Consider the following 21634-nt stretch of genomic DNA (forward strand, 5'->3'; position numbering starts at 1 on the left):
GGGTGTTACTTTGGGTGACCCATGCAAGGGGCAGTGGTGGCAAATTTGTCCTCTTAAATCCCAGCTGTTTGGCTAAAGATCAGGTTGTGAAAGGGTTTTCCAGCAAGGAAAGAAAATGAGTCAGACAAGGGTGAATGCCTCTATTGTAAACAATGAACAAGCCCACCAAGGTGTCTCATGGAGCTGCCTACTAACAAATATAATTATGATTGAAACACTGTGCTTGGTGCAAGATGCTAAATAAACCCATCCATTTAATAATACCAATCCATTTTAGTATAATAAAATACATCAGCTATGGGATATTTTATGAAAATGTTTAATTCAACTGTTTCTTTGGAATGTAGTAGTCATAGTTTGGAAATTTAAGTTACAGTTCAGTTCTATGTGTTTTTTTATGCTACTCAGTGTCTGAGAATACAAATGTCATTTAAAGTTAAGGCTTCGCTGTTCATTTTGAAACAACAATTTACAAGTGTCATATTGTCATAGAAAATAAAAATTTCTGTAAAAAAAATTTGCACAAAGTTTTATGATGGTACAAAACATGAAGCAATAATATACCAGTAAAATGAAATCATTTTACTACAGAAGATTTTTATAGTTTTTCAATAAAGAAAAAAATATGTTATTTTACACTTTAAAAATTATGAAACAATCTAAAACAATATAAACTGAACATTTTGTAACACTGCCTTTACAAATTAATAACTTTATAAACATATAATTTTTTTAAATATATTTATCAGTGCAAGATACTTTTCAATGTAAAGTTGCAGTATCATTTTTCCTTTATTGAAGGGCAACTTTAATTCTATTACCTTCAGAGAAATCAAATCTTCAGTGCCAGATCCTCATTATCATAGTAATGTCTGAAGACCACAAAGGAGAGAAATTCTTTTTTATGTTCACTATTCTCAGTATGTTAAAAGAAGGAAAAAACCCACCAACTACCAGCTTTTCTGTTCAAATAGATCAAGACTCAGAGCTGGTCTGGAATCTATTGAAATCAGTGGGAATATTTCAAAAGGTTTAGGGCTTGGGCTCCCCAATGGGATTTTCTCTTCAAGGTGATATAAGCATGTAACTCTTAGTCAAGTGAGTGGAAGTTTTTTCAGCTAAGGAGAACAGACCCTTAATTCCTGACTCACACAGTAGTGGTGTGCTGAAAATAGTTTTGAAAAATCCTTTTCTTCTTTGGGTTAATTAACTAGCTGGTGCAATGCCATTATGGTCAAATTACAGTGGTAGAAACCAATGAAAATTCTACCTCTGACAAAGTGAGTCTGTCACTTTGGACATCTCATGGAATAACTTTTAGGCAAAACTTTCAGGCCTTAGGTGCACTGTCTCATCTTTTGGAGGACCCAAGGTTGAGAGGCTGGGGGAGGTAGCTCTTCCATCAATCTAAGGTTTGATGACCTGAAGTGGGTTTTTGGGTTTTCCTGATAGTCATTGCCTTTAGAACCCCTCTGAAGTAGCAACTGTCCATGTTTCTTTTCTATTGGGTCTTTCTTTAAAATATTTTCAACTTCAATCCTCATTTTCACCTACTGTCCCCCTCCTTCAGTTTCTGGGTTACTAGCGGATTTTCTACATATTTTTCTAATTTACAGTTCATACGGGTGAAATCATACACTTCAAAACACTTGGTGTATAAATAGGGGTGGATTCTGTTGCTCCAAGTAATTCAAGGTTGAATTAGCCCTTCTTTAATCCTAATCCCGGACAAGATATTTCCTTGCTCTTCTACAAAAGCAATTTGGAAAAGACTAACTCAGAAAGTCCCAATCACTTCCCTGACTCTACTCAGGAAATTCAGTGGGGGAAAGCATGAGCTCAGCACTTGGTAGGATGTTCCTTTCCCCATGTGTGCACCAGTTTTCTCTGCTGGTTGGTGGATACCCAGGGGAAGGCTGAAGCTGCCCCCAGTTATGGCTGTGCTGTGTGCAGGTCACTGCAGAAGCCCAGGGGCTCCCCTTGCCCCTGCAGGAGGGGAGTGACCCCTCTGCTCCCTCGCTGCCTCATATGCACCCCTGTGGGAAACATACTCTTGTTCCTTTTTACCCTGTTGGACCAGCTGCATAGGCTCTTGAATATTATTTGACCAATAGTATTTGCCCTAAAATATTTTAAAAATTGCCACATCATTGTCAAGCACATTTTTTCTGACAGCTTAGAGTATTCAGTTCACTGCACTGGTCACTGCCTGCACTTGTGGTCAAACAGAAACCTCCTGGCATGAAATGCCAATTGGATATGACATGATGGTAAGAACACGCCCTACACACATTGTGGGATTTCATTCTGCCCTTAGTACCCACTTGTAAGCTCAATTAGCATTGATTAGCATGAAAATACATGGTTACTGAGAGAACAGAACTCTGAGTTCAGGTAGGGGCAAGAGGAGGAAAGTTTCTCATTTTAAAGGCAATCTTTTCTGTACGGGAAGCATTTTCCCCAGTGTAATTAACAGGCAAGCTGTTCAGGATAAAAGACATATTTCATGACATCAGGAAAAAAGATACTGTCACTTTATGCTGTTAAGAAGAAACCCAAAGTTCGACTTTGGAGGATAAAGTTAAGAATTTTCCCTTATTTTTTAACACAAACTCTAATAAAATCCTTTGCCATTACCAGCAAGTTAAAGCTGAAGTTTTCTTTCCTTGGCAATGGCAAATGCTTATGCAACCTACTCAGAGAGACAAAGAGAGAGAGAAAGAGAAGAGAAAGGGAGAGAGATTTTACATTTGAAAATACATTCTATATGAAAGAACAATAAAAGGGGATATTGCAGCTTTATACAAAAGAGTCAAGAGACATGAAGTTGAAATACAGAAAGCAGAATAATCAAGCCAGGTTGTCAAATCTGATTAGCCCTTGCCTTGGCTGAGGCTGTTTCCTTACACTAAAATATACTTTTCTTTTAGTCAGTGAGCCATCAGAATATGATTAAAGACAAGGGCGTAACTGCAGAGAAGCTGTAGTTCATGTTAACACAATGAGAAGCAGTACAAACAAAAAGGCACTTGAGAGGACATACACTAGCCAGTGCCAAGGACTTTTTTTGTTTAGTTTTTAGGCAGTACACTTGGTTACCAGTTGTGTCTGATGATGGCACATACTCTTTTATGGAGTTCACAAGCACAAAATTTAGTACAACACTGAAAAACATCAATAAAATTTGACTGTATTGCTTCGTAAACAGAGCTGACACGCTATATCGGTACTGATGCAGCAGTACTTTCAAAAACATCCTAACCCTTCTTTGCCTATGCACAACACGAGCAATTATACACAAATACAGGTGCAGAAGTCCACTAAATTGCTGTTACTCCAATATTTTCTGGGCACTGAGCTACAGACAGCATGTCCATCCAAAGGACCCCACTGAATACATTTTGTGACAGCATCTTGGATTTTGCACAGTAAAAACAAAATTATCCATTAAAAGAAAACAAAAGAGAGGGAGAGAAAGAAAGACAAAATGAACTATAAGTCAATCATACTTGGTCTCAACACCAGCATTCGATTATTTCAAATAAAACCAACAGAAAAAGCAGACTGTACATGATTCAGGTTGTTAACACAGATTGTTGTCCATGTTCATCGGTTACACACTCATTGAAGCTCCTGAGAAAAGCTTGGCTCAGTGTCATCAATGCACTTTTCAGCCTGTACAGTAAAAGATCAACAGTTCCCCAGCATGACCGAGCTATGTCCTTCCATCCCGATTCTCTGACTTCTCCAGTTGCTTTACGCCTTCATGCTTCCGAGTATGAATTCTGTGTGTTTAGTTTATCTTTTTTCAGTTTTACACCATCGACCAGTTCAAAGTTATAATTCTCCAGTGCAGACAAGTTCCTCTCCGACATCCCATTGTGCCAACAGGCACAGTACAGAACAACTCCACAGATGGCTCCTAAAAGCACCCCGAGTGCGCTCATGGCTATGATGGTAATGAGGATTGGATCCAGGGTCTTCAGCACATTCCCTGGCTTCCTGGAGATGTTGTCATCGTAGTCGTCACCTCTACGGTATGGAGGTGTAAACCCTGAAATTGAATAAAGAATTGCAAGATTTTCAGAACTGATCTTAGGTAGGACTTTGTTTAATGAATTGGAAATTTTGAGAAGACCATCAATTTTTTTAACAGAAGTTTTTTACATAATTTTAAAACTTAGCTTTTTCAAAGTGGTCATAAATAGTTGAAAATTGTAATGTGGCCCAAATAGCTGTGGATTTTTTCCAGACTCTTCTCCAGTCTTTAAATCTGCTGCCTGTTAGTAGAGCTTCGGTTCTGCCTTGGATTAAGTGGGAGCCTTGGGAGTGAATAATGAGGCCTTTTGATTATATTTTGCCATGTTGCAGTATACAGCTCAAAAATGGTAATCAAATCCTACTCAGGTCAGTGTGAGAGATGTGGGAACCTTAGACACTGGTTGGGAATATCCAGCCATTTTATTTCTACTTCAATGACTTTAAGATTGGATCTTGAAGTGCAAATAGTGACAGAACTGACACAGAGGAGCACTCTGCCCTCTTGTGTAAAATATTCACTGGGTATCATAATGTTTTCCCTCAACTTTTTTAGTTTATGAAAATGATCCAAAAGCAGCAAACCCTATAATTGTTGCTGGAAAAGCCAAAAAGTCTTTTTGGACAAACTCACTCTCTTTCACTGAAATCAATTATAGCAATCCTGTTGACTGTAACAGAAAAAAATTAAGCTCATTGCCTGAAAAATGCAAGTATATTTTATTATTGTAACAATATGACAATTATGATCCATTTAATGATCCATTTACCGTTATCATCATTGGAAATGATAATGCTTTGCTAGACTGGTCATAAAATGGCATTTTCAGCCAGGTCTGTAAAACATTTAACCTGAAGAATTTTGAACCTAATTACTGAGGCACAGTGCGAGTCATAAATTGTAAGATATAATAATAGTGCTTTCTTCAGCAGTGGACAAGCCTTCTAGATAACAAAATATTGAGGGGCTATAATGTGCTTGCATATGTATGAATATAATGTAGCAAATTAGGTATATGAAATTTGAAATGTTTGAGATAGGTACAAATAATAAAAAGCACATAAGTCCATATGACTTGGAAGAATAAAACTATTACAACCTTCAAATGAATGTAAGTCTTATCATCTCATCCAGAAAATTCAAAACACTTTAATACAATATGCAGTTAGAGAACAAATCTATAAATAAATAAATAGAATGCAAAAATTCACATTAAAATACACATTAAAATTCATTTCATTTTAAAAAATAACGCATTTTTTACCTGTTTGATTACTTTCTGGGTCTTCTTCTTCATCTATTTCATTCTCCACATCAGTTGATTCTAATGAAGCAAAAGAATTGACATTGATTATTAGGGTTACAAACACTGATTGACTATCATGCTGGCAATAATGGTATAGCAGATTTTCCTGTGTCAGAGCATCATTATGGTGGCTTGACAGAGCTGTTCACTATAATGGGCTCTGAAAATTAATGGAAAAAAAGAGGAAAGATTAAAAAAACTCCTCTCCGCCCAGTCTTGGCACAGTTTTAGTTATCAGCAGGGGTTTTCCATACCTGGGAAAGAGAAATCAGTGTAATGAATTAGCATCTCATTCACTGTATTTACAATTTTGGAGCTCAATTCCATAACACTTCATCAGCATAGGCATAGTTAATCACAAGAATAGTTTTACTGACTGCAGCGAGGCCACTTGTGTTTGGATTTCAGACTGAGCTTTAGGGTTCAGCTCCCTCAGGCAGAATCTTTGCTCAACATTTGGTTTGAACAACCAAAACATGGAGGTAGGAGAGTTGTTTTCCTTTCTCATGCTGGAGTTGATTAAATACAGTCACTGTGGTCTCAGCACCTCTCTTGGCACTGGGAGCACTGCAGGAGGACTAAGCAGTGCATCCTGCCTCCCTTTCCTGCCAGCTGCCACTCTGGTGGATGAACCCCAGGGGTTGGACCACATGGTAAAAAGAGACTGTACAGTCTCCTCATCCTGCAGTGAAATTACCACGTAGCTGAAGACTGTCATGTTACCCTCAAAGGGATGTTAGCTACAAAAGGTGAGGAACACCCTCTATTATTGCTCTTAGTTGTATTGTTAACTTGCACAGAATAAATTTATCTTCTTAATGCTAAGAGTTCTCATTTCTATTCCCTCTTTTATTTATGAAGTAATTGCTTCATCTCTGCTATGAAGGACAGTGTTGCTTGTGTTTATCTGGCTGCTGCCAAATTACGTGCAGTATGCAATGTGCACATGATCACCAGTGACTGGAATAACCCAACACTGGCCAGGAACGAAAGGGCTCAAAGAGCATCTCAGGAATAGCCTGGCTCAGATATGGGAAAGGCCATGTCCTAACTTTGCTTTGTGTCCCATATGTCTGGGAGCTGACAGCTACAGCAAGTGAGCCAGAGCAAACTCAGAATGACAGGACAGCAGAGGACAGAGCAGGGCCTTTTCACCCTGTCTGCTTATCCTGTAAGGGTGTGATACAGTCCTTTAAAAAAATTTGAGAAGGCTTCATAGAAAGCAATCTAAAAAGGGTGAAAAAATAAAATTGGATTTGGTGCATTAGTTAAAACAGGGTCCTGCAATAGGAAAAGCAGAGAAATTTAACAAGGGCAGCAATATGAAATACAGGGAGAGATGTGAGAATGTGAATATGCTATGACCTCTGTCAGCTGGATGCCAGTTCTGATCCAAACTGCTGCCATACCAAGGTGACACCAGTGGCACTTACTATGAATAAAGCTACGGGCTGAATCGGGATATTTTCAGTGGAAACATAGTTAATGATTTTCTATCCCCTTTTCACAGATAAAACCAGCTATCAAAACAAAATAAACAATGTTTTGGATGAGAATTCTCTATGTTCTTGCTTGTCACACTTACTTCTGCAATCCTCTTGTGCTATGTGATTGTCAATTTTAATATCATCCACAGCAATTCCTCCAGTTCCTTTTCCAATTTCTCCCTCAATAACCACCTGGAAAAACAAGATAGTGTTCACATTGTTTTCGTGTTAGCACACAACTGCAGCAGTCAGGATTTTTTAATTAGTTGGTAACACACATCTTCACTTGCCATGATGTCACACTTGTGCTTCAATTGTGGCCTGAAAATCTGCATTGCCTAGCTTTATGAACTTATACAGGCAAATGTAAATTATGTACTTTCATGACTTTATGAAAGACTTTTACATCAGCAAAACTGTGGCAAAGAGGCAGTTTTGTGATTGATGATAAATGATTTATAAGGTATTTATTTGGCCTCTGATAAGAAAGCGCTTGCATCACAGTAATCTGAGATACATGAAATATTTTACTATTATTAGTCATAGCGAGCGTACCTCATCTGTAGGTGTAATCCTGTCTGCATAAATCCTTTTGTGACATCTTTTACTGCGGCGCATAAAACACGACCAGCAAGCAGCTGCTGGCCTTGGCCACGGTTGTCCAGCGAGGGAGAACCAAGCTCACCTGGTAGTGCTTCACAGACTTGTGAAGAAGAACACGTCCCTCCTTCCAGTAGTTAGCCTGGTGCCCGCTCAGGCTCCACAGCACCTGGTCGTACTCATCCGGCTTCTGGTAGCGCAGCTTGATCTTGAGGGTGCCGACGTGCGCGCCCGCCATGTGGTACCAGAACGTCATGCAGTGCGCGGAGCTCTGCGAGTAAATCACCGGGCTCAGCAGCCGCGCCACCTTGCCTTTCTGGGTTTCATCAGCTTGTGAGTAAAGGAAATTGCCATCTCCTACTGTGACAGAAGGACTGTGTTAGGAATAGCCACCAGCTTTAGTTTTCTTTGTTAGCATAAGAGCTTCTGACCACCCCCTGATCTTCTGCTTTCTTTCCATGCTAATGGGTCAAGCATCACAAACAAAGGAGTCAGAGGGTGTTGTTGTGGGAGCTCTAGGAAAGCTGATATGCTTTAAGAAGAGGGTCAGGAAGCTGATCAGAGGGCTGGAGGACCCCTTCTATGAGGACAGGCTGATAGTTGGGGTTATTCAGCCCAGAGAAGTGAAGGCTCTGGGGAGACCTTATTGCAGCCTTTCAGCCACTAAAGGAGACTTCTAACAAAGATGAGGACAAACTTTTTAAATAGGGCCCATAGTGACAGCCTAAAGGGTAATTGTTTTAAATTAAAAGAAAATAGATTCCGACTACATATAAGGAAGAAATTTGGTGGGTGGTGAATCATTGACACAGGTTGTCCAGAGGGGAAGTAGACACCTCATCTCCAGAAACATTCAAGGTCAGGTTTGAAGATGTCCCTGGTCACTGCAGGGAGGTTGGACTACATGACTTTAAAAGGTCCTGTCCAGCCCAAGCAATTCTCTTATTCTACACTTCTGGCTGTCTCCTCTGCTGTCCACTGGGAGTTTTGTCCAAGAGTGAATCCTAACAACATGCTCACCACGTGAAACACACAAGGCATTTGCTTTTGCTAAGGGAAGGAGGCACAAGCATGTTTGGTGAGACAGCATTATGTCAGTGTGCACCTCCTGAAAACAGCCAGCCCTGGTTCAGCAGGCTAAAGAGAAATCCCTGGAGCCTATCTATGTTAATTGTGCGAAAAGCTATTAAAAAATATCTCTGTTTGAAGTAATCTGAGCACAAGGGGCAAGATAAGAATGGGAAGAATTCTGAAGGGTGAAACGGCTTTGAACAGCCATGATCAGAGATCAGAAACTGAGATTTAAAGAATGTTCCCAAATAGAGGTTGAGCATTTTCAGGTGGTGCCAGAGTTATGCCCTTGCTTTTTGTAACAATATATTAGGATCTGTGTATTTGTGAGCCCTTTCCTGAAAGAGTAAGATTACAGCTGGTACGTTCTCAAGGGCATAATGGATTTATACACGTTGAAATCTGAACACCTAATAACCTTAACTTGGAAACTTACTTTCTTAATCATGCTAAGAGAGAAGCATGTGGGAGTGTGATTAGTTTGGTAACAGAAAATTGCTAAGTAAGACACTGAGTATAGAGAAGTGCTTCTGAATTACATCAGTCACACATCCATTCCAGTTAGCTTTTCAACAGTGTGTTTGAAAAGTCCTGGTGGAAAAACATGAAGTTCATCCTGGTGTGTGTAAGAATAGATTGCATGTGCAATGCACTCACACAAAAGGATGACTCAGCATTTATTGACATCATCCTATTGGGAACAGGAAGGATAAAATAATAATAAGAAATACTACTTCTCAAGTATTGCTGAAATAAGTACACATATTACTGTTTATACCAATCTGAAAAAGTAAAAAGAAGCAAAAGAAGATGGAAGGGTGGTATTTTATCAGCATTGGTCTTTGCCTATACATAACATCCTTGAATTTCATGTGAAATAGTGTATAACTGAGACTTGCTGGAATGCAGTGGTATAGTCAGTCCTCCACCAATGAAGACAGGAAGATGAGCATTGCTACTCTGGTAAGCATAAGAAGGACAGAGTAGTGAGATGGGTACCAGGAATGAAAAAGATAGGGTTAAACCCAGTGGCTGGACCAAATAAGTAAGAAACAAACATATTTCTTCTAACACAAGACAAAGGTGTTTTCTTTTGTTAGGATCTTTCTGTGAGCAGTAGAGGTATCCTGCCCAATATGCAAGTTGAAGAATTTTACAGAAGATAATGTTAAATTGTAAAAAAAAAAATTAGGCTTTTTTTTTCTGTCTTTCTCCAATAACATCTTGTCCAGCTTCTTAAGCAGGAGTGCTTACGTCTATACGCTCTTTCCAACTTTGCTTCTGTGCAGAGCAGCACAACATGTGCAAATCTCATCAAAGAATGGTAATAGAGAAATCCAGAGAGAGGCAAAAAGGAAAATAATCACGGCATTAGGATGGTTGTCTGAGTTGGAAGACATAACACTGGCCAGATTTCATCACAGGATATATAATTTGAAGTGACATCCAGTGTATCCTGCCATCTTCAAGCAGTTGCTGTTGAAGATTACTTCTGTGTATTTTTTTTAGCTTTACACATGTATCTGAGAGAAAGATGTCTGGGATTTGCTCACTGTGGTTCTCCCAGTTCACCGAGCAGCCTTGCAGTGCAGCTGAGGGTTTGTTTGGGACATCAGTGCCATTCAGACTGCTCATGGTCTGTGTTCACACCCACCCCACTCACTCTGTGCCTGCTGGCAGGCCAATCGTGGACCTGGCAGGTGAAGGTGCTCTTGGAGTTCAAGGAAAATTTTGGAAAATATTGAAAGTGTGGTAGAAGAAAAAGAGGCTGCCTATAAGATTTACTAAAGCTCATGCAACAAATAAGTTTTCTGTACTAGCAGGGCCCAATGGAAGCAACAAAATCTCCTTTGAAGAATATAATTTCTTCATCTCCTGATTGAAGACAGGTTCTCTCTCTATAATCCTTGATGGGAAAGTGCAGATAGCTCTCATTTTCAGAATATTATTGCAGTGCCAGGTCAGGAACTCTGTCTTCATTGTCTTAATTAGAGCTTTACTTATGCATGCCTTTTAGATTTTGTCAGTCTCTGGCTAACATAGCTTTTAACCTCCTTTCAATGTCAGATCCTACTGAGCCATTTCACTTTACTCTACATCAATTTTTCCACCATTACAGCCTTCACTTCAGCTAACTGCATTTAGTTAATTTGATGCCATTTATTTGTACAATGCCATTTACAGTCAAAGTATTACAAGTTTTTTTTCCCCTGAAACTACTGTACTTGTCTTAAGATTCAATTGAAAGTGTCTCAGAATTTAAAAAGTCCAATTTTGTCTAATTTCCTTGTCATTCTCATTAAGCAAAGGGTAGCAGAAGTGGGAAGGGGGATTCATCTCAACCCATTTGATTAATCTGCACGTATGCAAGCAAGAACACTGAAGTGAGAGGCTGTGCAGGTCACACAGTGCCCTCCCTTCTCCACTAGCCTGCAGCAAATTTATTGCCTAATTATGCTGAGCTATGAGTTAGTTACTACAAAACAAACCAATCAATTCCCCAGGGTGATATTTCTTGAAAAACTGTTTGTGAGCAGAGGATGGCTATAATCTCCAACTCCTGCTGGAAAGGAGAGGGGGGTGGTAACACACCCATCTGGGAAGTTTCACTTACACACAATACTTTTCTGTGGTGGAAAGTCCCTGTAACTACAAACAGGAATAATGTGAGGTTATTAACTGACTGACTGTATTAGTTCATCGTGATATTTGCAAAATACATTTTGCAAATTCAGATTCAGGTCATTCAGATATTTTTCTGCCCCAGGTGATGATTACCCAGAGGCAAGTCAGGAGAAAGCAGTATCTTCAGTTCCTGACAAGAATAAGCTTTATTCCCTAACAGAAAGGACAATTACAGTCAGTTGTGATTACCTCTAATGGATTAGGTTTATTAGAGAACCATCTTTGTGACTTTATGTATTTTAGGTATAATTCATTCTCCTGTGATTTTGGAAGACGTTGGTATTAAACAGAACAATCTCATCCAGTGTAAAACAGCTCCATCATGAACTCATGGTTACCTGTGTGGTCTTGAATCGGCCCAGTTTTGCTGGTCAGGATTGCCCACCTTAAATCCACCTGGTTGTCATGCTCCCAGTCACACAAAGTCTTTTGGGATCCCCAGCCAAAGCCACAGTTGTAGACTGGCTGCTCTGCAAGGGAAGATGGAAAAGAGAGGATGAAATGTGATTATTAATTGCATAATTCAGATTTTGTACTTCAAAACAAACGCATACATTTGATTGTTAACAGAATCATTCTTCCCCGAAACTCTGAGCAGCCATAGGAAGAACAGCTCTCAGGAAACAGATGAAAAATCACTATTTTTGGTAAAAGAATGATTGCTTCTTGTCTCTTTATGACCCATATTATGGGATTTTTTTTCCTGTGGTTAGAGTAATTCTTCTGATTTGCCCACATTATCTGATAACCAGATTGCAGCACACAAGACTCATAAAGAAAGCTTTGGCTTACTTATCAGATGTATTTTCTGGTTGTCAATATCTCTTTGCACCACAATGGTGCCACAATTTGCAACTCACAACCAGATTTGGACAAAAATAAGAACAACCAGAAACATTAATGGAATGTCCTTGGCAGGAAAGGATTTCTGGTGAGGTCTACAGCTCTCGGCTTCAATAAGGAATTTTTTCAGCATCTTCCAGACAGTTAAGTAGGCCCACAAGATGGCAGCATTGAAATGGACAAATTGAGAGGGAAAAGGGACAAATGTGGCTGATTGCCAAATGAACTCAAAATAAGCTTCAAAACAAGCTCTGCATAAAATAAGGGAAGTCTGGTATTATGGTCAGGATGAGATCATATCTTGTTTTCAGCTTCTTTTCAATTCTGCCCAAAGGTTTAATACATAGTAGCTTATTTTCTTCAACAGAACTTGGAATTTCAATGGGAAGATTATAGAAAGATAGCATATAAATCCTTTGCATTTCTTATTTTCAGAAGAAGTTTGAAATCTTTTGAGCATTTTATTCCTACCCCATTGGCATGAACTTTTATCTCACCTTGGGCGGTGACAACACCCAGTAGAGCAATACCCTCCCAACAGCAATGTGACCAAATCTTGGAGTATTTTCTCAGGCATGACTCACACCTTATTAAAGGAATAACTTAGGTTTACTTTAATGAGATGCTTTGTGCAAGTATGAACTAAGAACAAAGGACTCTATGCTTCCATCAATATCGGCTCTGGGGGAAGAATTGTGTTTCTTGCCCATTATTAATAAAAAAAGCCAGGAAAGATAATGCAACCCTTAGAATTTGCTTGTTTATTGTGGGAAAATAATGAGAAATATGGGAAGTGTGTTGAGACCTGCAGCTGGGCCAGACCTTTGAGGTGGAGCCCTTCCAGTCTGAAGAGGCAAAGACCTCCTCCATGCACTGAGCTGCCAGGGAAGACTGGTAAGGCTTTTGAACTCACAGCCCAGATTTTAATGGAAGGTAAACTAGAATAATAATTTTTAACAACACAAAACCTCAGGTGAGTAGGTTGAGACAGAATGGATATAAGAAAGGTTCATCTATCATTCTCTCCTTGCCTGCTGTGTCCTTGTTCAGCAGGCCCTTGCTCCCAGACACATTTTTTTCTCAACTCACTGGATTCCTGCATTGTGGCCACCATGCCCTCTCCCCTCTGGCCCCTAAAAAATTTCATTCTGTCAGCAGAGACATCTGAGCCTACGGCAGCTCCTGCCCCTCTGCTCCGCCTGTCAGTGCCTGGGCTGTGCCGTGGTGTCTCTGCACTGAGCCCTCATTCTTCACTCCTTTCTTTCATCCTCCCCATCCTGTCTGCCTCCCCCCTCTCTCCTGCTGGCCTCCAGAGGGGTCTACTCCACATTGTCACGAATGCAGCATCCTAGTTGGGAACAAATGAATTCAACAGATAATGTTTGGCACAGGAATTCAATGTGGAGGAAAGATGTTTCCTGGAGCACCCTAGCCCTTTCTAGGAAAAAAGCAGATTGTGGTGAATAATCTCTCTCTTTGGGCTCAAAATGTTGAAGAAGCAGAACTCAGTCTATGCACACATGAGTGCAGAAAGGCAATCCATTATGTCTCTTTCTTCAGTATATGAGGTATTTTTTTCTAGACAATGGGGCCATGATCAAAGACATCTCGCCCAAAAGGGGACATCTGAAAATCAAGGGGGTTTTTAAAAGAAACAGAAGGACATTGCAATGAATTAAAGAGTTTTAAGATTGTGAAAAATTGCCTTTCATTGTCAAGGAGGCCTAGGGAGAGCTATATTGCATGGCTTTGACATCAGAGCCATGAGACAGAACTTTAGAAAAGGTTTTAGAAAATGTAGAACAAAATTAATCTTATTAATCCCAAAGGATTATATCATGCAAAGTAGTGATAGCCTGTGTGGTATTCAAACCACAAGAAAGGAGAACAGTGGTAGATAGATCACATCCATCTGAAGACACCACACAGCATAAATGAGCACGTAGCACAGAGACATTGACAGGACTGGTATTGTTCAACTCTGAATAAAAATAAATAGCAGAATACATAGGAGAAGTGTGTAAGTGAGTGATGAATCCAGAGACTCAGAACAGAACAACATTCTGGTTTCTTCATTTCACAGCCTAAGTAATGTGAGATATCCATTGAAGCTCAATGTGGATCAAAGGAAAAAATTTCTCATATGATGTGAGTGGTACTTGCTTCCTTGAATGCTGCGAAGATTGAACACAATTCAAAGAGAACTGGACACTGACATGGATAAGGAAAATATCCAGAATTTAACTGTTAATTCTAAACTGCAGGAAGTGACAAAAGCCTCTTACTTCATGCTCTGATGACAGTTCTGAACACTGGGATCAGAAGGAGAGTTTCAAAAGAGCTAAATTTCACAGCTCCATCTAATAAATACTTTCTTACACTTTCATTTGAAATATATAGTCCAGGAAATTGGCAAAGAGCCTAAGTCTGATATGCTTTGGCCATGCCTGTGTTCCTTGGCTTCAGACTCAGAGACAGCATGGTATAGCATAAAAATGAACTTGTTTTCCACGCAGAACTAGAATCCACTGGAACTGAGGAGAATTTGACCAGTAACCTGCACCCAGTTAGCTGTTTCTTGCTAGGTTCCTATTGTTTTCTCAGAGGCTATTGTGTTACTATATTCCTTAGACAGTCACAGCAATGAGATTGAAGGTCAAAGGCAAGGCATTTCAGAGTGCTCTTATTTTATGAGCTTCTTAAACATGCCATCTCTTATTGCCTATTCTTATGTCCCTTCCAGCGCTTCTCACAGGGACCCATAAAAAAGGAAAAATAGGCCTGCTAGCCAATTAATAATGGACACTTGTAGCATCAGGATAGGTTCATTATGGTTCAGTATGGACAATGGATCTGCCCCAGAAAAGACAGGCTAGTTCAGCCCTTCTGTTAAAGGCCTCAGGGGGCTGATACAGTGGCTCACAGCAAGCTACAAGCAATGTGTCCTCTTCTTTGTCCTTGAACTATAGCTTGGCAGCCCTGGTGGAAGGAAGGAAACAAGGGACGAGTAGCAATTGTTGGGCTCCCTCTGCAGTGCTGGCCCATTCCCATGCTAGGATAATTCTCCTGCCAATAGGTGATTGATCTCTGGGTCTGTGTGTATTGAGAGGACAAAGAAAACCAGCTATTATGTAATCAAATAGCAGCAGCTCCGATGAGAATCTGAGAGGGAGGTGTGACGAAATCCCATATGCCTTTTTCAAAACGTACGTGATACTGAATTAAAACAGATTTATCCTCTCAAAGAATAACCAACAGCTGCACTTTTTGACCACATCTTGCTCACAGCTGGGACCATTACTGCACATGAACAAGAAAGTAATTTGAAAATCTAGTTGAGTGAGTTTCTTGCAAGTCCATTAATCTTTTGTGGCCCACAGACTTCGACATATTTTTATAACTCCTCTAACAAGAGGCAAGAAGAAGCATGATGGCATTAAAGATGATATGAAAGTGCTCTCTAAGATGCTCTTGCCAAAGGGTAAATCAACATTAAAATAGGAAATTACAGATAGAATTTGGACCACTTCAAAGTAGTATATTTGATCTGATTTGTGTTTGCGTTTCACCTTTTTATACCATTTATGCTGGCAGCACAGAATTACCTTAAATAATAGTAAATGATAATTTAACAGCCTTAACATCCCTTTACTGATACAAAGTTGCTCCAGGATAAATGAGAATCAGACCTATTCTACCTTTAAATTATTTCTTAGCAGAGATTTTAACTTCAGGATTTTTTAGTTATATTTTTCTGAAATAGCTATTACACGTGTGAAAAACAAGCTACTTCTCAGAACAGTCTGCTTTACAAAAGGGCTCAGATTACACACTGAGAGCACGTAATGTAAATGAACAGCTTGCTCTGTATGTAAATAGCTAAGAGACAAGCATTTCAAATAGTCCTTTAGAATTGAAAAAGATGTGTTCAAAAAGACTAGATGTTAGAAAGTCTTAGGGCTGAGGACTGAGGTATTTACCTTGACAGATTTGTAAAAGGCATCTTTATAAGTTTGAGGAGGAAAGTAGATCCTCTCTTAATAAAAAAGAAAAAAACCCTCAAACCTTTAAACATTTTTAGCAGTTTGAAATCATGATTGTTTTTTATTTTCTTTCAATTCAGTCCCCTTGAAACGAACTGTAAAAGGCTCCTTGATGGAACAGCTTGTTTATACACAGAGGCTTTCCAGCTATTTGCTCTTAACTGTTTCCATAGTATATGAAAGCCGGCTGGAATAGGATAATCTCAGGCTTTGACACACACAAGCATGTTAGTCTGGGATAACAAGATCAGGGATATCTGCAGGCTGGAATGCAGGCAGTGGGACAGCAGTACGTGGTGCTGGCACCTATTGCAGAGTACCTGTGCCATGGCAGGCACTGCTGCTGAGAGGGCTGGCCAATGTCTGTCCCTGTCACTGTGGCACAAGCTGCTGTGGCCACCACTGACACCATGCAGCTCGGGCAGGATCACCCTCTGGATCCTGCAAACTGCAGCTGATCTGGAGCAGCACCTTGGCTTGGAGCTCATCCTTGACCTCATGGTGCATTAACATCTTAAGGTAAACCAGGCCTTAAAGGGAATTAAGGCCGAAGCTGAAGGCTCAGTCCTTGATGTGTTAAATTCCTACCTTGGTCAGCTTGAGAAGAGCTGAAAGAGTGCACTTATCCTCAGGCAGCAGAGGGCTGGGCCCCCAGGCAGCCCTGGAACTTCAAGACTGGCTCCGTGTGCCTCACTGGGGCACTCGGGTCCAGCCATGCCCCTCCAGCAGAAGGAAATGCTTATACCACCTCCATGCCAGGAGAGGCTTCCCCATGCTGAGGGAATTTTCTGTCTGCCCCTTTTTGGGAGTTTTTGGCTGGTTTTCAGCAAGGGATTATGAGGCAGCTGGAAACCTTTACATCTTAAACTGGAAATTCTGGAAACCTTATTCTTATTTATTAGTGTCTGGCTGATCTCTATCTATGATCTTTGTAATGTGCTGCCATGTGGGAGCCTGGAGTTTGGGATGTGAACTCGTCCCTTATTCCCCGGAAGGAAATGGTTCCTACCAGCACAATGCAGGGAAGTAACATTGGCATGCTCTGAACAGAGCCCCAGAAACTCTTTAAATAGAGAGAAAAAACTTGGCACATCACAGAGTAAGCAGAGGTGGTGCAGGAGGAAAATAAGGAGAGAAAATGAGGATATCTTAATGAGTGCTAGTAACAGTCAGTGTGTTACTGGAGAGTCCCGCCCAAGCCAAGGGGATTAAACACAACCTGCAAAGCAGCTGGCACTGCTCAGGAGGGAGTGAAACTGCACAGCACAGAGGCACCTTCTAGATTTGTAAAACGATCATTTAAAAAACTGTAACAAATCCTTAACCTCATCAAAATAGAAACCTAACAGATCATTTCAGACACAAAGATTAAAATCCTTTGCTCTAAATCCACTGCACAGAATCTTTTTTTCCTCTGCATTCCCAACCTCTTTGCAGAACTGTGAGATCAGCAGAGGCCTTCCGGCCCTTCAGCAGCGCTGGCTGAGGAGGAGGGTGGAGAGGTGTCCCCAGAGGGGGGACTGGCTCGCTGCTGTGATTTTCATTGCACTGGTGCTCCATGATTCGCCTCTGCTCGTAAAGCAGGGCAGAGGTAAAAATAGTGTATGCTGACTTAGCCAATTGGGTGACCCTGGAGACAAATTTTGAGGAGAGCAAAAGCATTGGCCTCTGCAATATCTGAATGCAGAGGCTGAGGGCGGGAACAACGTCTGAGCGAAGTCAGCTCTATCTCTTAATCAGATCAACACCATCAGCGCCCTTTAGGAAATTTTTTACATTATTTGTCCCTGTCTTTCACTTGAAGCAAGAGTGGATTGTATCACACGGTTGAGGAAACAATGATAAACACTTACCCACCCTGTTAATAAATCACTTGCAGGACTGTGCCTGACTGTGCTTTAATGGAGGAAAAGGGAGTAACTGAAAACTGACCTCTTTACTGCTCCACAATTATTGATGCAAAGGATTTTTAACCAGTGCTTACAGTTTTTGGAGTTTGGGTTTTCTGCCCAAATCCATCCTCTCCCCCTCTCTCAGTAAACTGTACAGGATATTAAAAAATGGTATGAAAGCTGAGGAAGCAGCAAACTGAGGAATTTAAAAGCTGCTAGCCATTGTATTAAGTAACAAGGACCTGCTGCCAGTGACAACTTGGTTTTCCCTTTTCAAGTTCATGGTAGCAGTTTATGTAACCCCATTTCAAGAAAACTTGCTAGAAAACAATATTGTAAAACTGCCAGCTCCCTGGTGGAGAAAACTGGCAAACTTTACTTGTCTTAGTTTTGTAAAACCATGGATATAAATAGTGAGTGGGCCTGTGTGGCTGTTTTTGTTTTCCCAGAGTTTGCAAACACACTTTGTGTCACTGACATGCCACATTTAAACAGTGCACTGTGTGATTAAGTTAGTTTAATTCTGTCAGCACTTGGCATTTGCTGATGCAGAAGGAAATCTTGTTCTCTGCTGTATCTACATGTGGATGAAAGGAATAAAATATTTACTGTACAGAGCTAAGAGACCAGATGCTTCTTTACTTCAGAGACTTTAAGGAATGGTAAGTCAGGAAGTGCTGCAATTCATTATTTTGTCTCTGGCATGAAATTTGTGTATGGAATTTACTGTGGTTTTAATAAGATTTTTTTTACCTGGTTGTAATGTATTGTCAATTACTGTTGGCTTTTCTGTATTCAGCACTGTAGTCCCACCTGGAAAAGAAATCAGGCATATCATGAAACATGTGACACAACAAAGGACACAGCAGTCATTAGGAGTAACCTATATATAAACCTGAAATATTACTGTCTTTATTAGACATGTAGGTAACTGAGTATGCGAGCTTAAGAATGAAAATATGACATTAAAAGTCTGGTTTCCTGTTTCAAAAAAGAACACAAGAACTTTTCATTAAATAAAGCTGTGTATCTTTGGAGTCCTTGCAAATGCCAGCTAAATCATCCTCAACAGGTCCCTGTGACCGTCCTTGGTTTAGAGACACTGATTTGCTCCAAATCACATGGGAAGTGAGTAACTGGTCTTTATGGCACCTCCTAAGAGTCACTATTTTGTTCATTTACCCATGACCTGTTGTTTCTCATATCAGGCATGGGAGGTAAAACTGGGGCTTCCCTTTATGTCATTTCATAGCTGTGTTGTAAGACCAGCTCACAGGAGAGGTGCATGGGAATTGCCAGTCTTCAGGATCTAGTCTAAGGTAGGTTTCACTTCTGTCTCAAAGTAAAGGAAGAATTAAGGACTTCCCCTTTGTCCTTTTCTTCATGCAGATAAACAAGAGGTGAGTGGGGTCATGGCACTCTCCTAGGCTTACTAATTGATATTTTTAAAATACTTGACTTTTTAAAGCAAGCTTCGTATTCATAAGGAAATAAAAAGGAAATTAGTACAATTATAAATGCACGGTGGGGTGCTGATTACCAGTCAATGGCTCCTGTTTTCTCCAGCATGCTTAAAGCATTATAGAAAGGATGACTATGATGACTTCCAAAGAGAATGAATGCCCAAGCTGTATCAGCTTTATGTTTGTGAGAATGATCTGATGGGAAATGCTATAAACCACGCAAACAGAGTAGCTCTGTATGGGGTCCAAATAGAGCAGGAAGGAATTTGGCCTACAGCACAATTACAGTTAATTGCCAGGGAGGCTTCATTGTGGCATTCACATATGTGCAAGCGCTGTCAGGGAGCAACTCGACAGTGAGCTTGCACTGGGAGGGGTAAGAGAGGGGAAGGCACTCAGGAAATCCCCTCTGCACTGCCCTCCTATCCTAAATGAGCCACAAGACTTACACACTTGCCTTCTATGCATTTTGAAGGAGGAAAAAAAATGTTTACAATCAATTTATTGGTAAAATCAGTTCTGTGCATTTTACTGTGGTAAGTAGCACCATCCGTACAATGCAGCATTTCTCCAATGTCCAGAACAACCAGGCATGCACTGCCTAGGGTTTCTAGGTGTTGTAATAATAAATTATACTTAAGTGTCTGCACTTCTGTAGGAGGGCAATGCAGTAATTTTCAATATTAATACTGAAAAGCATTCAGTTCCCCAGAAGAGATGGTGCTCAGGAAGACTGGTGGCTGTTCCCTTGTCTTAGAGATTATAAATTGCCCCCTAAGCACAACCAGCAGGAACTGCCAGAAGGTTTTTCTTCTGCTCAATAAACGTTCCCTAAGGAACATGTGGGATGAAGGCTTGAGCTCCTTGAAGTGCAGAGACTATGAAGATTGAAGATGCTTGCATAGATCTCTCTGCTTTCCCTGACAGAGCCTCCTCTATGTGCAATATGTCTCTACCTACTGGGCTTTGCAAGACAATGTAGGGCTCTGCAGGAAGCCCTAGTGTTTCCTGACCTGCCTCTTTTTTTCTGAATAATAAATAAATAAATTACATTGTTTAGTAACACTGAAAGCTTTCTGAGCTACCTTAACACAACACAGACTATTTTATGACTCCCTTCATGGCTGTTTTCAATAAGAATAAGGTTCATCTGGGACACTGATTTGAAAAGCAGTGACAGTGACCATGCACTGTCTTTTCCACTCAAGAATTGTTTTTTCAATTTATGATTTGCAACACGCAATTACAGGAGACATTGGCAAAGCTCAGAAAGGGTTTGATATTGAAATTTCACTTTCATTTGTATCTGCTGCCTGATGTTCTACTTGGCTCATTGCAAAAAGCCAATCTCTTACCTAAGCTCACCCAATGTCCTCTTGGACAGCTATAGCCAGATTTTAATGCTATTTTATGTCATGGATATAAGAAGCAATAAACATTTATTAGACAAGCACATCAGGGAGCAGTGATGAAATAACTTGTGTCACTGCATCTAAAAACAAGTTCAATTACTGCAGATGTATAGATCTAATCAAACAGACACGGAGATTTGTGGAACAAGTGACCTCCAAGAAGAGATCAAAAACATAGAGATGCAGTGTCAGCTGTCTTAGAAGAACTAATGATTCTGTGCAGTGTGAGGTTATGAAACCTAGCAAGCTTCCTCTGTTCCAGATGCAGTCTATGTTACATCTCCCCCTCCTATTTTTCTGCTGATGATGGCAGCTTGGAGAACATCAGCCCCTCTGTGGCTGTAATACAGTGTAGTCAGGGAAGCTCATGGAAATATTTCTGGTAGTGTGAATATGTGACAGTATGCTTTGATGAAACAAATCTGTTTTGTTTCTGTCTGGGAGAGGTTTGGGGGTGAGATTTGAGTCCTATAGTAAGTTTTAGGTAGGAAGCCTGCACGTAAACCAAGCAATATTTCAAGATCTTCAATCTCAGACAATAAATCTCAAGAGTATTGTCCAGCTTTTCTTCTTAGTAAGAGAAAGTTTGATTAGAAGATTTGATTAGACACAATTACTGCTCAAAAAATTGCCCTCTCTTCCATCTAGTCACTATTATTTTCTTCAAAAATTACATAGCTGAGAAAACAATCAAAAGTATTGTCAAATGTAAAAGGCAGATGCCCATGTTTTGACAGCACTGACGATACAAACTGCATACTAATGTCCATTAATACTGAGTGGTTAAATTAGT

General features: G+C 40.2%; 1 protein-coding gene across 1 annotated transcript in view; it reads right to left on the reverse strand.

Annotated features, from left to right (window-relative positions):
* Window positions 1–303: 303 nt before the first annotated feature.
* NRP1 (neuropilin 1) overlaps window positions 304–21634 on the reverse strand; it is a 113699-nt gene continuing 92368 nt past the window's right edge. Inside the window, 6 exon segments of the mRNA XM_063414993.1 lie at window positions 304–4054; window positions 5304–5363; window positions 6931–7024; window positions 7518–7792; window positions 11527–11658; window positions 18720–18779. Coding sequence (XP_063271063.1) covers window positions 3765–4054; window positions 5304–5363; window positions 6931–7024; window positions 7518–7792; window positions 11527–11658; window positions 18720–18779 — 911 coding nt within the window. The 3' untranslated portion in view covers window positions 304–3764.

Source organism: Prinia subflava, chromosome 1, assembly GCF_021018805.1.
Source record: "Prinia subflava isolate CZ2003 ecotype Zambia chromosome 1, Cam_Psub_1.2, whole genome shotgun sequence".
Taxonomy (NCBI): domain Eukaryota; kingdom Metazoa; phylum Chordata; class Aves; order Passeriformes; family Cisticolidae; genus Prinia; species Prinia subflava.